At 42.8% G+C, this 16,518-nt stretch overlaps 2 protein-coding genes across 15 annotated transcripts in view; both read left to right on the plus strand.

Moving 5' to 3' along the window:
- The window catches only part of ARHGEF9 (Cdc42 guanine nucleotide exchange factor 9), a 181,097-nt gene that overhangs the window by 49,853 nt on the left and 114,726 nt on the right, over positions 1-16,518 (plus strand). For 3 of the 14 annotated variants that reach the window (XM_037994663.2, XM_007991892.3, XM_007991897.3), the window contains exon 1: positions 7,773-8,117. The exons of 3 other annotated variants lie outside the window; for them this stretch is intronic. Coding sequence is in view for 4 of the 11 variants with exons in the window: in XM_007991889.3 (XP_007990080.1) it covers positions 7,232-7,279 (48 nt within the window). In the remaining 7 variants the exon portion in view is untranslated. Of the gene's footprint in view, positions 1-7,220; positions 7,280-7,300; positions 7,517-7,772; positions 8,129-16,518 lie in introns of those variants that run through there. 8 more of the 14 variants (XM_007991889.3, XM_007991895.3, XM_037994668.2 and 5 more) reach the window with 8 other exon arrangements.
- Positions 7,774-8,066, plus strand: LOC140710862 (uncharacterized). Its single transcript, XM_073013626.1, has one exon. It carries the CDS (start codon positions 7,774-7,776, stop codon positions 7,951-7,953), a length of 180 nt encoding a protein of 59 aa, XP_072869727.1. The 3' UTR covers positions 7,954-8,066.

Below are 16,518 nucleotides of genomic sequence, written 5' to 3' on the forward strand. Positions count from 1 at the left end.
GTATAGGCAGTTTTTCTTGAGGGAAAGGCTTCTGGGTGGTGGTGTAGGGTGGCAACTATGTCATCAGAGAACAGAAAACCAAAGAGATCATGAAATTCTCAACCTGTAATCTTTATAGTACCTTTTAGAGGAGTACTTACTAATGAAGGCCCTTGGAGGTGGGAGAAGGGTGAAGACTGGCATTCGCAGGCTGCAGCAGAGAATACTTTCCATAACAAGACTTCCTTTACATTTTACACTGTGAGTCCTCAGGGCTATGCCTTGCTCTTCACTCACTTATTCATTCATTAATTTAGTTATTCAGTCATTAAAAATATATTTATTGAGTGCTAAGCACTATTTTAGGTGCTGAGGATACAGATATGAACAAAGCAATCTGCTTTCATGGAGCTTATATTTTATAAAGGGAGACAATAAATCAATAGACAATAACAATATATAATATTTTAAGTAGTGATAAGGGCCATGAGAGAAAAGCAGCATAAGGGGGTAGAGAGTGATGTGGTGTAATCTTAGAGAGGGTTGTGAGGGAAATATTCTTTGAGGAGGTGAAAGAGCTAAACAAATTTAAAAAATTAAAAAGCCTTTGGGCAGAGTCAAATTGTTAATCCTATGTTTGATTTTTCCCCTAAAATTCTACCCTCCACCACACAGTTTTATGCAACCCAATTATTCAACTTAAGCTAATCACCCATGGTCATTTGTACAGGTTACCACCTGAAACCAAGTGTATGCCTGCTACACCTTTGGCAAGGCTGTTGAAGACTTAAAACTACCAATGCTTTTTAAAATCTACCACTAAAAATAAGTCAGCCGTTTGAGCTTTTGGAAAGATAAGAGACTTGTTTGAGGTCACACAGCTACCAAGAAGCAGAGACTGGACTTACATATGAGTTTTAACTTCTTATCCACTGCTCTTCTCAATTCGCACGAACTTTCCAAGGCATTGTGGGGACACATCAGCACGCCTGAGCATAAGTCATTTTATGTGAATGTGAGGACAGGTAATTTTTCCTAAGGGTGCATTAACAGGATGACCAGTGTTCAAAATAAGGGAGGTGATAGTCCCCATCTACTGCTCATTGTCATTCCCACCTGGATATGTGTTCTGAGTGATTAGATACACTGAAGAGCAATGAACCTGGCGAGGGGACTGCAAACCATGTCACAAATGGAAGAGCTTAAAGAAATGGTAATATATCTCTTTATGGAAAACATGTGTGTGTGTATGTATGTGTGCATGCACGTGCATGCAGAGAGGTTGCTTAGGAGAAATTAGGGTTTGAACCCACAATATATGTCTTCTGCTTTCTATTGCTTAGAAGGACTCAGTTTTTTGTTTTTTTTTTCCATGGCCCAGAGGGTAGCACTCTAACAAATGGGTAGAAGTCATAAAAGAATGAATTTCAGCTAAAAATGAATAATGGCCTTGGATACTTCAGAATGAGTTTCCTATTACTGAAAAGACTCCAGCAGCTGCTTGACAAAACTTACAAGAGATAATTGAAGAAAAGGGTGGCTTTGGAAAGAGATCTCAATTCAAATCCTGCTACTGCTTCATCAAACTTGTATGGTTATGGGCAAATGATGTAAGCACTCTCAGGTATAGTTTTAAAATTTTAAAATAATGATAACAATTTCTTCTTCTTAAACTTCTAGGGATAATTAAGTAAAATAATATGTTAAAAGACCTAGCACCATGTGGGCCCAAAGTAGGTGTTTCCTTCTTCTCCTCTCCCTCACATTTCATATACTGTAGAGAGGATACCTACACAGGGAGGTTGGGAGGAGATGATCTCCTTTTCCCTTTTGAACATAAAATTATTTATTTTTTCTGTAATCATCAACAACTTTATTCATTACCTGATTGTGCTTGGGATACTTACTGTATGACATTGAAATTATGTGCATCATTGATTAGCTCTCCCACTAAACTGTAAAATCCCTGAGATCCACTCTGTATCCCTTAGCTGTCAGAATAAGGGCTTATTGAATTGAACTGATTTTGGAGGAGTAGTGATTTCTGTGCTGAATAATTGAACTAAACAGGAGTTTTTGTCCTTAGGGGGCAGCCTGTCTTAAATAGAGATGATACCCATGAACATGCAAGAGCATCTAGTCGTATCAGTAGCTAAGACAATAAACAGACAGGATTCAATATCTGTAGACTGTAGCAAGCATGAGGGACTATAAGAAAGATAGGGTAGGGGTTGTATGGGAAATAAGTGAGCACCAGTGGGGATCGGGACAAAAAAATGGAACTTTGCCTGGGAGTGCTTCCTGGCAGAAGTGGGTCTTTGGGAGCTATTCAAAACATGAGAAGCAAAGGACAACTAGGAATTGTATTTTTTTTTCCCGATAGAAGGAAAAGATTTGAGAACTAGGGATCTTGGGTTTGGGAGGTAGGCCACTGGGGCCCAGATCAGGACACTGAAACACTTTATTCCTGTGACCTAGAAGACATCATTTCAGATGTTATTGAAAGATGGGACATGTGTCACCTATTGACATTTATATAGAATAGTGATTAATAGCAGACTCTAGAGCTAGACAATTTGAGTTTACATCTGCGCTCCATATCTTACTAGCCATGTGACCTTAGGCAAATTATTTAACTTCATTCTGCCTCAGTTTCCTCATCTACAAAATAAGGACAATAATAGTACCTACCTCATAGAGTTGTTGTGAGGATTAAAAGAGTTTATGTATGTACAGGACTTCAAACAGTGCCTGGCACAGAGTAAGCAGTCTGTAAGTGTTAACTATCATTATCATAATCTGTTGAACTGCCTTTCAGACCCGAGAACTAGTGTGAATTTGAGGGCATTATTATTCCAGACCCTCTCATGCAGTGATTAGCTCCTCAGCCCTGGCTGTGGTACAAGTAGTGACAACATCTGGCTCAAAGAGATAGAATAACTTTCTGCCATCTGAGATTGTCCCAAAGATGAACGGGCTGTCTTGGGAGGGAGCAACTGCCCCATTATTGTAGGTGTTGGAGCGAGACTGGATAACCAGTTAGCGAGGATGTTGCAGAAGGGATGGCAGGATGGAACCGGAGTTGTGCTAGACCAAGATATTATCTAATTCCTTGAGACTTGTCAGCAAGAAGGGATATATCTGGGAGGGGGTATTGCTACTCCAAATGTGGAGGACTCCTCTATTAAAAAAAAATTGTGAGCAAAGTTGAATGTTCATATAACTCAGAAAGCTACCCACACATGGACAGGGCTGGTATCAAATGCCATGTTCCAGGGTCTGAAATCTCCCAAAAGTACTTTTGAGACTTAAGATACAAGGGCTTTGGTTCCCACTCTGCCAGCAATTAGCTGTGTAATCTTGGACAAGTTGCATCCCTTCTCTGTGAACCTGGAATATAAGGGCTTAGATTTTTCTCTGTGGTTCCATCAGGTCTTGCCTTCTGTGGTTGGAAGATATGAGTCTTTGAGTGGAGACCAGTGGATGAAGGAGACATTCATGCATTCAACAGATGTTTGTTATGAAGCACCTAAGTGTACAGTACTGTGCTGGGCACAAAGGGAGAAAGCAGTGAACAAGACAGTCATGGTCTCTGCCCTCCTAGCTTCACAGTCCAGTAAAGGATACAGACAAGAAAAAAATACAATACAGTTTAATAAATGTTTCAAGAGGGTTAAACATAGGATCCTATGGGAGAGGACTATCATTCAGAATATTTTTGAGGAAGACAACATTAGAGAAAGCCTTCTGGAGGTGGTGGCACCTCAGCTGAGCTTTGAGATGGGGAGCTGGAGAAATAAAGCAGCAGTTTATATAGGTCCTGAGGCAAGAGAATCTCATGAGTTATGAGAACTACCGTAGGTTCTGTGTAGCTAGAGAATAGAGAATGAGAGGGCACTGGTAAGAGCTGAGGATACAGAGGCCAAAGGACATCAGATTGGCAGGACATTTTATGCCACACTACAGAATTTGCCTTAAATGCGCAGAGGAGCTATTGAAGGCCTTTGAACAGAGGCGTTATATAAGTCAGATTTCAGCTGCAAAAATAAACCACTGTAATTCTTTTCAGCAGAAGGGGTTTTAATATAGAAAATAGAGTGCTTACAAAATTGGTGGGAGGGCTGGAGGGGCAAGCTTTAGGCTATGCCTCCAAGAACAATGTCAGGGTAGCTGCTGTCTCTCTCTGACAAGCAGGAAGATGAGGCATCAGGGGCTCTAGGAGCATGCTGCCTTGTCTGCAATTTAGGAATGAGGAAGCTGCCACAGCCCTAACCATCTGTTGGCTAGAGTATCACTATGCCTACCAGATCCTCAGTGACAAAAAAAAAAAAAAAAAGTCCCATTCTCTGGCTCTCAGAATGCACAAAGCCAGTGGCTAGACACTGGAACCTATGGTAACACACACAAAAATCCCCAACACTTTCACCATTGTGCTTTCCAACAGAAGCAACAGAGACATGACTTATGCCTTACCAACCACCTCCTTCTAAATATTGTGCATGTGCATATGATTGGCATCACTATGTCATATCCAGAACGCTGGCTGCAAAGGAATCTTGGAAATGCCAGTTTATTGTTGTTGAAGTTTTTTGGTTTTTAGCTTTTCAGCAATATAGGAAGGCAGGCTAGGAGGAGTGGATCCTTAAAAACCAATCCAGAATATCTACCACAAGATTGAGAAGAGCAAAACAGCTTTTGAGGAAAGAATTGGGGCGGAAGAGTAGAGGCTTAATTAGGGAGGGAGAGCAGCACAAGAGAACAGGTAATGAATTATGATGGATCAGAGATGATGAGGAACTGATTAAAAGTGGTGACAGCAGAGAGAGAGAGAAAGGGACAAATGAGAGAGATTAAGCAGGAAGAGAACAGGACTAAAAGACTAGTTGGCCATCAGTGAGGTGAGGGAGAGGAAAAACTTGTAGATATTTTCTTGGTTTCTGGCTAGTTCAGTGTGTGACTGCCATTCCCAAGAGACAAAGGACTCAGGGGAAGAAGGAAATCGGCAAGAGTGGGAGGAGATGACTTCAATTTGGGACTTTTTAAGTTTGATATGCTTGTGAGATATTAAGGAGGAGATATCCAGAAAGCAGTAGGACCTTCATTTTTGGGGTCCAGGAGAGCTACCTTGGAGTTATCAGCAGCTCTCTGCTTATGTGCAAGCAAGGTCCTATGTCTGTTTTGTTTCCCAGTGGTGTTGTAATTTTGTTGAAAGGAGGTGCATCAATGTGCAATGTAGATGGTAGTTCAAGCCTTAGAAGTAGATGAGCCCATTTAGTGCAAATGCAGAATGAGAAGAAAACAGGACTGTGATCAGAAGAGCTCTGAGAAATCATGGCATTAATGACTGGATGAAGAAGAACCCATGCAGGAAGTGAAGACAGCATAAACATACAAGTCACGTGGATAGTGTTCCCAAGGAAAAGGAGCATTTCAGGATTGAGGAAGGCATCAGTAGAGTCAAATGCGAGAAAAGTTAGGAAAGGTAAAGATTGAAACTTGGCCATGAGATTTAGTAACACTTTTTTTTTTTTTTTCTATTCACAAGAGGATTCAGTTTTCTATAGGATAATGAGGGTAAAGCCAGGATGCAGTGGGTTGAGGGATCAAAAGATAGTGAGGAAATAGAGACAGGATAAGACTGAGCTTTCAAAGACGAGTAGACAGATTGTAGTGGCTTATATTACGGTACTGTCCTGATCACCAGTATCTGTCTCAACATAATCTAGAAGAGTAGTTTTCAAACTGTTTTGAGTATTACTTGCTATAAGAAATACATTTCACATCACAGGCCAGTACATTTATATTTGTATATAACTGAAACGAAAGCATCATGAAACAGTATTTACCCTAAATATATGAATATTTTCTATAAATGGAATAATACAAAAGCCTTTTGCTCACCTCTTTCACTTAGCATGTTTTCAAAGCTCATCTACGTTGTAGCATGTATCAGTATTTCATTTCCTTTTTATGGTTAAATAATACTTCATTGTATGGCTATACCACATTTTGTTTACCCATTCATCCGTTGATGGACATTTGAATTGTTTCCATCTTCTGGCTGTTGTGAATAATGCTGTTATTAGCATTCATGTATAAGTTTTTCTGTGGACGTGTTTTCATTTTTCTTAGGTATATACCTACTGTTCAGTCATATAATCCTCTAATATAAGAGCAAAAAGGCTCTGAGAGATCTCCTGTGTAAGGGAGTCCTTGGTTTGAAGGCCCAGGGAACCACTGAAATTGTTTTTTTCTGAGGTGAGGGTTCTGAGGTTTAACTGAATTCTCAGATAAGTCTAAGTCCTCATTGACAAGAGGGAGACAGAAGACAGACCCCTCAGAGGAAAAGGGAATTGCCCAAAAGTCATACAGCAAGCTTGAGGTAAGGCTGAGAGTAAATTTGAAACCTTCTGGTCTCCACTCCATGGCTTATCCCCACTTAGCTCCAGATACCAGGTCACAGAGCAGGGTAATGATTACGAGCAGATTGCAAGTTCTATAGAGGATTTTCCATGGCAAATGTTTAACCCTATGCTGGCTTCCCTTCATAGTACCCAGAATGCTGGAAAAGTGCAAGCTAACTGTCCTAGTCTGAAGAAACAATAATTAAGACAGGAAATCTGACCAGGTAAGGGCAGTGGTATCAGGGAAAGCCAAATAGAATTGGATTTTGGAAATTCTGTCGTGTGTCCCTGTGATTATGTCCACAACACTGGTTTGTTAGCTTTTTATAGCTAATTGTGAGTTGCCTGTAAATTCTTAGGCAGTGGCCAAAGGCACCTTTGCTTCCTCCTTGGCCCAGGCTCAAAGTGGCTGCTAGGTACATGCCTTCTCCACAGCTACCTATCCTTTTCCCCCCCATTCCTTCTTTTTTTCCCCCCCCATCCTTTTTTCTGCCTTTCCCCACAATTCTCTTTCTTATCTTCCCTCTCTTCTCCTTCCTCCTGGTGTTTTCTTCTTTTTCTCCCTCTTCATGTGATCTCCTTCCTCTGCATCCTATTGGGTCCCTTCCCTCCCTCTTTCCCAGTTCTTTTCCTCCCCCATCTCCTTATATACCCCCTCTATCCGCCCCCAAGAAACTCCCCACCCCCAAACCAGAACTGGTGCCTGGTGACTCTCGCCGATCTGGAGAGAGCGAGCTTGCTTGGGAGCCTTGAGCCCTCTGATTGGCGGTCGTGGCTAGCACGCCAGCGCAAGTCCCGCCCCTGGGCAGCGAACGTGCTACTGCGGCACCTGTTATTGGTCGGCGGGTATGTCAGTGACTCTGGCCGCGCCTCACGCAAGCGCCCGCAGTCGCTCGGTGAATAAAAAGGCAGCCTACGGGCTGAGCGGGGGATGGGGAGAGAAGAGGGATAGGGCCAGCAAGGCAGGGATCGAAGGAGTGTCTGGCAGCCGGGAGCCCAGCGAAGAGAGCGAGCAAGCTTAGGAAAGCGAGCGAACTAAAGGGAGTAGGGGAGACTGAGACTGACCGATAGCCAGGCAGGCGGACGGACGCACGCCCGGACAGACTGAGCAGGCGCCGGAGAACCACTCACAGGTTCCCCCCGCCTTTCCCTTTGAAAGCTAGGATTTTGCCTTTCCCGTGGCGCCCGAGAGAGAATGCTGGACTCTGCCGACTTCAGCGCAAGCTAAGATTTCTCAGTTAGGGACGAAAGATCAGCCCAATCCTGAGAAGGGGGAAACCAAGCACCCCATCCCCATCCCCCTCCCCTCCCCCCGACTAAACTCGGGCGCCAAACCCAGCCCTTCCCTAACCATCCTACTTCCTCCTCTCCTTTCTAGCATGGTGGCTGTATGGACAGTCTGACAGAACAGAGACTGACATCTCCCAATCTGCCGGCCCCCCACCTGGAACACTACAGTGTTCTGCATTGCACCATGACCCTGGATGTGCAAACTGTAGTCGTTTTTGCCGTGATTGTAGTCCTCCTGCTTGTCAATGTCATACTCATGTTTTTCCTGGGAACGCGCTGAATGGAGTCCAGCCACCTGAGCTGTCGCGAACTCTCGCTTTGATTTCATCCCGAGAGCCACCGAGAAAAAAAAAATCACAGACAGACAGGGAAAGAGAGAAAGAACAAGCTTTCTTACTCAGGGGGGAAAACGTTTTGAGCTTCAACATGGCCTCGCTGTGATATGTATGACGTTGGTATATTATCTCTCCCTAAATCTTTTGTCGTGTCTTGTCTTTTAAGAATGCCCGTGCCTTCTTAAAGTTGCCTATTGCTTGAGTGAAATTGTTGATGAAGAAATGCTTTTTATTTAAGTGTGCATGCGTGTGTGCATTTTTAATCTATGTGGCGTTCATGGAGCAAGCTCTGCGTCCTTAAACAGTGGCTTTGCAGTCTGTGGTGTCTTCTCAACTCATTTCCTTGAAGACTACCTTTAAACTCCATCAGGGAATTTTAGTCAAAATTTTTCTCTTGCTATCAGGAGTGCATTTGGGTTTGTTTGAGGGGAAAAGCGTTTGTGGAAGAGCATGATGAATATTTGCAATCGTGGGAAAGACAGTCTTTGCACTGGATATTTAGAGAGAAAATAATCGATGCAAGGAATGGATTTAGGGAAAATGATTCTTTAGTCTCTAATGAGCAGCAAGAATTTGGGAAGTGACACGGGTCTGTTGTGCTGGCAGTTGGTGACTGTGTCCTTTGAATCTCAATTTGCTCTCCAGGGTTCAATTTTGAAAGAAGACACATTTAAAACACTTCTTGAACCTTAAAGCTTTAAGATATTTAAAATGTTAGTGTCTTTGGAATCATGAAATAGTATGTAAAAGCATTCTCTGATTTTTTGAACTGGCAAGAGAGGACTTTGACAGGAGCTATTTGGGCTCCCTTTCCCAAAGATTGTAGCCCTGGATTTGAGTTTGGGGATTTTGTCTGTCTCATCAAACACACACACACACACACACACACACACGAACCCAGCTCTTTATTCACCTTGGGAATAATAGTATTTGGATATGGCTCCTTTGGGGTAATCTCGTTTGCAATGATGTTCTTGAACTACATTTTAAATATAACTTGATAAGGTTGATGAGAAAGTGGTGATGTTATTGTTTGCTCCCTTGTTTGTTACTTTAAGATCAGAGGTCTCTGTAATTGAAACAGTCCCATAACAAACTGAAAGTCTGTAATGTGCTAAATTAAGAGTTACCAAATTTTGGTGCTAAATTTGATCACCAAAAACCAAAAATGTCTAGATGGAAAGGGATGAGAGCATGGAAAACATGAGCTGGAAGCGACATTTCAGTTTGAGATATGACTGCTTGTCTGTATCAGATGGTAGTGGTGGTTTCTGTTGTTATTGCGATTCCTATTATTTTTATATTTCTGTTTCCTCTGAGAAAGCTCTTGGCAGAGCCAGGAAAAAAAATGTCTGCGATGCTAGTCTGTATAATACTTGTTTTTTTGCGTTTTTTTTTTTTTCTCCCCTGTTAATGTAGGCAGGCCTTCCCCATTCCATTGCTTACCTGGCTTGAAATAATGCCATTTATGGCTCATGTATTATAGCAGTGAATCAGGGCACATACACATCTACACACATGCTCCCCCTCCACCCAGGTGGGTGGCTGTTCATGTCTGATGTGCAAATCTGCTGTCATTATGCTGTCAAGTTCCATGTCCGGTTTTTCAGTCTCTTTGGAAATGATTCTGAAAGGAGAGGGGCTGTGAAGGGGGCCTTTGAAATTGTCTTGGCCACAGGACCCAGAAAGTATTATTTAATGGCGTCAGAGGGGGTTTTGGGCCTCCAAGCGTGCTATCCTTGACTTGGTGTGGGTGAGAAGCTGAGGTTTTTATGAGATTAGTACCATGGTGTAAACATGATCTGGGAAGTTTGCTGGCATTGATTCTTATTAATTACTCTTTGGTCCGTTTGTGGAGACCCCCTCGATGGAACTGAGAACCTATTTCTTTGCAAAGATAATTTAGTGAGTTTTTTTTTTTTTTTTTTTTTTTTTTTTTCCCTTAGCTTCAGTGTATTATTTGAAGTAAGCTTATATCTTGTCTGGGCACTTTGTTTTGATACAGTGTTGGAGAGTGGGGAATGGCTCTTTGCTGGGCAGCTGCAGACCTGTTTTTTTCGTTTTGTTTTTTGTTTTTTCCATTCAGCAGCTGTTTGACCTTGGGCACTTTTTTTCCTCCTCGGTGGGTTTGAGATTCCCAGTAACATTGGCATTTTTGGATGGTTCCACTAGGTGACCTCCCAGTTCTTGCATTTTATGATTTTATGACCCCTAGACACTTGAAGTCAGTGGGGGTGGGGGGAGATGAACTGGAAAGGCAAGTGAAAAGGAAAACAAAGTGTTAATCAAAGGGTGATGGGAGGAGGGGAAGGATATCTGGTAGTAGAGCCTGGATAACAAGTTTAAGCTAAGGGATTTTTTTTGCCTAGTTATTTGGGAAGGAAACTGGGACAACAATAAGGGAATGCTTTTTGACTTTTTTCCCCTCAAGGGGAGCAGGGGTCTCTGAGACTAGTCTTTGATCTCGGTTTATGACTTAAGTAGTGTCATGAAATACCTTATCCTCTGTGAGCCTGACAGACCTTTGGCAGAAAGCCTCTGGGAATGTATGTGTGTAGGGTGTGTGGCAGTATGTTCACGGTGGGGTGTGTGGGGGAGCACACTCCTGAGTGTGGATGCGGGGTGTGGTGGTAGGAATGAGGAAAGACGGTATTGAGTTCCACAGTTCTGAATGGCCTCCTTGTGCTAGGACCTATAAGGATTTCACAAATGCTGAGATGGATGGGTATCACCCATGCCAGTCCTCTTTTCACCACCTAAAACCCCTCAGGCTAAGGAGGTGTCTTGAATGAGCCCTTCCATTAGTAATTTAGCTGTTGAAATGGGTTAGCGCTTTTAAAATTGTCTCCAGGCAAATAAAGGGATGTTGCTAGCCAGATGGCAGGCCACCATCTAGCAACCAGAAGGGAATTTGAGAGTAGAGAACAAAAGGTAGCAGTGTGACTTTTTACTTGTGTGAATCCTAAAGGTTTGGCATTTCTCCTTCAGACTTGTGAGGACATTTTTCTCTAGCAAAAAAAGAGTGGGAGAAAATGAGAAATGCAGCCCAGAGAAGTGGAACCCTATGCATTTTGACTTGTCTTCTTTTTTCCTTCCTCCTCTGCCTTCTCTCTTAATCTTTCTCCTTCTTCCTTTCTTCCCACCCCTGACACCACCTCCTCCTCCCACCTCCCCCACTGTAAATGGGTGAGAAGTAAAAAAGACAAGAGGACTTTTCCTCTCTGATTTGTCCCAACTTTTCCCAATAAAGCTCCTCCATTCCATTCCCTCCTCTCTGGCTCCTTTGAGTAGAGGATAAGCTTTTGCTATGTAGGAGGGACAAAATCCCAGCTTAGCGATTTTGGCTCCCGGATCCTCATCAAAGAATTAAAGAAAATGCCCTCTACTAGTATCCTAGCAACCCCTGTATCACTGAGCACCCACTGGGCTCCAGAGCCCACCCTTTAAAGGCCCAGGCACCAGTAACTCTAGAGAAAGAGGGCTAGAGCCTAGCGGGACTTGGAGAGATGCTTTTGGGGAGGGAACAAAGAAAGAACAGAATCCCCATTTCCCGCAAATGCCTCGGAAACATGTCCACAGCAGACATATACAGCCTAGCCTCATCCAGCTATGAGATTGTTTATTAGAAAACTCCTGGGTTCAAATTCCTTTCTAGTCAGTCCCATCTCCTTAAGATTAACTGTGCCATTTCGCTGCCTAGCTTTAGTGCCAGAAGCTCTGCAGGCCCTGAAAAAACAAATTTTTTCACCCTGACTTTTGGCTGCATCAGGGAGGGGGTGAAGTGATATCTTGGTGGGAACAAACTGAACAGCATTCTTCCATTGAGACAGCCTCCATCTGTCAGAACCTGCAGTGTGCTTGTGCAGTGTGCCCCAATTTTGTCTGTGGCTTGGGGAATCCTGATCAGCCTAGCTTTATAGAATTTGGGAATTTTTCTTTCTGTGGTTTTGGTGTAGTAGTTTCTGACGGGGGAGGCTGGACAAGTTGAAAGACCAAGTTTGATAATGGAGCAGGTGAACAGGGCTTGGACCCTGGCTCAGAGACTCTCACCCACCGGTGTGTGTGTGTGTGTGTGTGTGTGTGATTCAGCTACTAGGGAGCTGAAAGATTCCAACAAGGCTGTAGGTGAGGTGCTCTTCTGCCCTTGAGGTAAGGCCCAGATTGAGAGCAGCCAGAGGTCACAGTCTGGTGGTTTGAGGGATGGTAACAAAGCATGTCTTCCTCTTTAACCTTTGTCTGCCATCTCAGCCTCTGGTCCCTTGGCCTGCAGAGTGCTTGCTCTGGGCAGGGATGTAAGAATTGAGCCTTTTCTCCCAAAATAACTGCCTCCTCAGAAGACCTCCTACAAGGCATCTGGATCTAGCTCCAGTGGCTTTGCCTCAAGAAATGGAATGGAGGAGGGGAATCTTGGACTCTCTAGCTCTTATTTCCAGCTCTGCAACTTGTTCTAGGCCAACCAAGTCTCTGGCTTTCCAAGAATCCTTGATGAAAGTTTAGCTTCTCCAGTATCTGCCCAGAGTGTCTCCTTCTGTCTTAGGTGGATCTAGCTCTGTAGAGTATTTAGTTTATTGTACTTTGCTCTAGCACCAAAGTACAAAGAAGAAAAACTAGAAGGGGAAGAACCTAGAGGGGAGAGAAGGCTCAGGAAGCAATACAGTAATGACAATACTAATAACTCCTTATCAGCACATGGGCCTATAGAGTTTACGCAGGAATTTCACACCCTTTCTAACTTGAGCATCACATCAGCCTTGTGAAGTGGGTAGAGATGATTGTTATTCCCAGTTTTACAGATGAGGAAAGTAAGGGTCAGCAAGATTGTTGGGATGGGAGTGGGTCTGCCTTTCAAACAGAGAGGAGAGTCAGAGTTGGTCATTCCTAGGTAGTGTGATGTTGAATGTGGGGAGGGAGGGCCTGACGCAATGGTTCACGCCTGTAATCCCAGCACTTTGGGAGGCTGAGGCGGGTGGATCACCCGAGGTGAGGATTTCGAGACCAGCCTGGCCAACATGGTGAAACCCTGTCTCTACTAAAAATACAAAAATTAGCCGGGCGTGGTGGCACGCACCTGTAGTCCCAGCCACTCGGGAAGCTGAGGCAGGAGAATGGCTTGAACCCAGGAGGTGGAGGATGCAGTGAGCCAAGATTGTGCCACTGCACTCCAGCCTGAGTGACAGAGGGAGACTCCATCGCAAAAAAAGAAAGGAAAGAAGGAAGAAAGGAGGGAGGCAGGGAGGGAAGGGAAAGGGAAAGGGAAAGGGAAAGGGAAAGGGAAAGGGAAAGGGAAAGGGAAGGAAGCAGGGAGGGAGATTTGGGAGTCATCCCTGAAGTCATACTAGCTTCCTCAGCTACTCACGTTTTTAATGCTTTTTAATAACTTTCATTTGTATAGCACTTTTGCTCAGAATTTTCATTCTATAAAATGCCTTTTTTGTCTTGAATGTACATTAATGAGTTCTATTTAGTTTTATGAAAACTCACTATTTGGGATCTTCAAGGTGAAAGGCCAGTGTAAATTGCTGGAGTCTAAAATACAGAATGTTTTGAAGGAACTGTAGTTTTCATACAATTGTTCTTCTCTTTGAAGCACACTTATTTTTCTATATTTCTTTAAAAATGTGCTGCCCAGAACTGTTCATGCTACTCTAGGTGCCACCTGACTGAGATCAAGTGCAAAAGAACTTTGTTTTGTCTGTGAAATGTCTAATAATGCAGCCTTCTACTGATTCTCAACCCTCACTGAACATTCAGATCACTTGGGAAGCTTTTTTTTAAATACCCATGCCAGGCCCCCTATCTGAGAGATTCTGATTTAATTTTCATGGACTAGATCCCAGGGAGCTTTATTTATTTTTTTTTTAATTTAAAATTCCCCGAGGTGATTCAAATGTGCAGCCAGGGTTAAGACTTAGCCTTTGAGCATGTAGGTCCAAACCGTTTCCTGTCTAGTCCAGTCCTCTACTCTCTTGTGAAGTTGGCCACTTTAGGGTTTTTTGAACCAAATTTGCTACATTTTATCTTAATATGTTGGTCCATTATTCTAGCTTTCTGTGGATTTTAAACTTTTTTCTTCATGCTGTGCTACAAATTAGCAGTCCCTTCTAGCACTGCATCAGTTAAACTCTATTTTGTTTGGTTGGACTATTGTTCTAGCCTTTGGGAGGTTTTTATTTTTTTTCTTCATGTCACACAACAGGTTAGCAGCCTCTTCTAGCGTTGCATTATTTGAACACTGAATAAATGTCATTTGAATTGTTGATTCAAAGAAATGTTTACTATGATATGATTAATGCTAGCTCTTCTGTCACCTCACCAGAGCCCCTCTTGGAGTTGGGACATGTTAATTTTTGTATGTATCTGGTCAACCAGTGCAGACTGCACCTGGCTGTGCTAGCATTTATCCTACCAAGGTGTTAATGTGAATAATATAGCATGATAGATTTGTTGTATGCTTTGTGGGCATCAAGATATGCTAGGTTCTTAGCAAGCGTCTGCCAAACTGATAGCCCCATCAGAAAAGGGAGTATAAGTTACTTGGCCTCTTACTCATGGTAAATCTGGTTGTGGGCTCCAGAGCTTCTTGTTTTCTTTCTGTGCCTACAAAGTGAATGTTTCTAAACTGGGTTCAGAATTTGGTGGAGGGTCAGTACTACAACTGTAGTTTCTGTGTATTACTTTCTCCTCTTTGAAAAAGCAGGACATAATGGGTTTAGCTTTAAAACAGAATATATTTTGTGCTAAAAGAGTTCCGGAAACTCTTTGTGTATGTTTCTCTTGTTGTTTTACTTAATTGTTTCCATTAACCCAGTGGTTCTCAGCACTGGCTGCACGTTGGAATCACCTGGAATATTAAGAGTAACAACAATTTCTAGAATCTTTGGGAGAGATCTGATTGAGTTGGTCGTAGTGGCTTCCTGGCATCAATATTTTTCTAAAAGTTCTCTGAGGTGATGGGAATGTTCAGCCAGGGGTGAGAATGACTGCTATGGAATGCTTCATAGGAAATGTTAGCTCAGTCTGTCTGACTTATCACACATGTGACTAGGCAAGCTTCACAGATGGTGAGATTTTATTCTAGGACTGTGGGGGCCTTGATAAGTTCCAGGGGCTTGTGCTCACTCTAAAAAGGAGGAATCAACCCTAGGGAATGAGTAGTCTGGAGACCTAATTGTATTTAAAATAATCAGCTGTGAGATGGTTTGAACCCTTCAGGAATAAAAAAAATTCAGTTCCTACACATTTGCTATCATGATGGGGAAGATTCTGCTCATTTACTAGTGACCTCAGGCAAATTACTTCTCTCCTCTGAAATTTGGTTTTCTTCATCAGCAAAATAAGGATGGGTGAATTTGATAACTTCAAAGATTTCTTCTAGCTCCAACAATATGTGCTTATTTTGTGATCAACACGAGTACGGATATTATTTAAATCTAGCAGGTAATCCAGAGATCCATTTTAGCAGGTTTAGAATACACAGGATGGTTTTAAGGATAGCAGTTTTGCCTTTTTAATTATACTTGGCTTAGGTTTCTTTTAGAACAAGTGAACCTAGGTTGTATTCTTTGAGCACACACTGGCTGCCAAGCAGGAAAGGAGACTGTATGAACACGCACTGGCTGCCAAACAGGGAAGGAAGTGGTACAGTGAATTGAGTAGCAAGGGTGTGCCAGTTTGGGATTCTGTTTATTAAAGAAATATGTCATATGGATAATTGAGAATTGCCTCTCATAGATATAGAACCAGTCTCATAGGTCTGAAAAAGATGGATTGCTTTGACAGCTCAGAGCCCCTTCCTGCAGTACTTTAAGTAGCCATTCACTTGGTTAATAATACTACTTCTATTAATAAGAATTTCAACAAATGAGGTTTCCTATTTATTTCATGGGCTTCTTCCTCAAACCTAAAATTAGTTAAGAAAGTGAGGCTCATAGAGATTAAGCAGCTTACTCAATGTCACACAGGTAGTGGTAGTGACTAGTGGTAGTGGTAGTTCTAAGGCGTCTTGATACCACATCCTGCTGTGCTTCTGGTATAGCCCGCATAGTGGACTCTGTGGTCAGGATGCAGTCATAACTCTGAGAATTAAAGGGGTTTTACTGACATAGAGCAGTATTCAGGAGGAAGCTTTGAAGAAAGGAACAAAAAGGGGCAATGTGGAGGAAGGAAAAAGGTTTAGAGAGGGATGTGTTCAGGCCAGTTTTTCTCTTGCCCTTATCACTCTTATGTGCTAGTTCCAGGCCCCTGATGGGAATTGGGCATTGATCTTTGAGCGCCAAGTTTGAGTGTTGGTAGCAGAGAAGAAGGAAAGTTGTACATGCATGGCAGAAGGATAGCATATGGAAGGCAGACATGTAGTAGGAGAAAAAACAAGAAAAGGCCTCAGGAGCCCTAGGATTAAGCCCTGGCTCTGTACCTACCTTGCTGCCAGATCTTGATCAAGGCCCTTCCCACCTAGGTCTCAGTTTCCATGTCACTAAAGTGAGAGTGGTTTCAGTAAAAGAGCCATGTTC

Source organism: Chlorocebus sabaeus, chromosome X (genome assembly GCF_047675955.1).
Source record: "Chlorocebus sabaeus isolate Y175 chromosome X, mChlSab1.0.hap1, whole genome shotgun sequence".
NCBI lineage: Eukaryota > Metazoa > Chordata > Mammalia > Primates > Cercopithecidae > Chlorocebus > Chlorocebus sabaeus.

What these genes read in the sequence shown, in the direction of transcription:
- LOC140710862 (XM_073013626.1), top strand. Translation starts at nt 7,774, where the DNA reads ATGGACAGTCTGACAGAACAGAGACTGACATCTCCCAATCTGCCGGCC.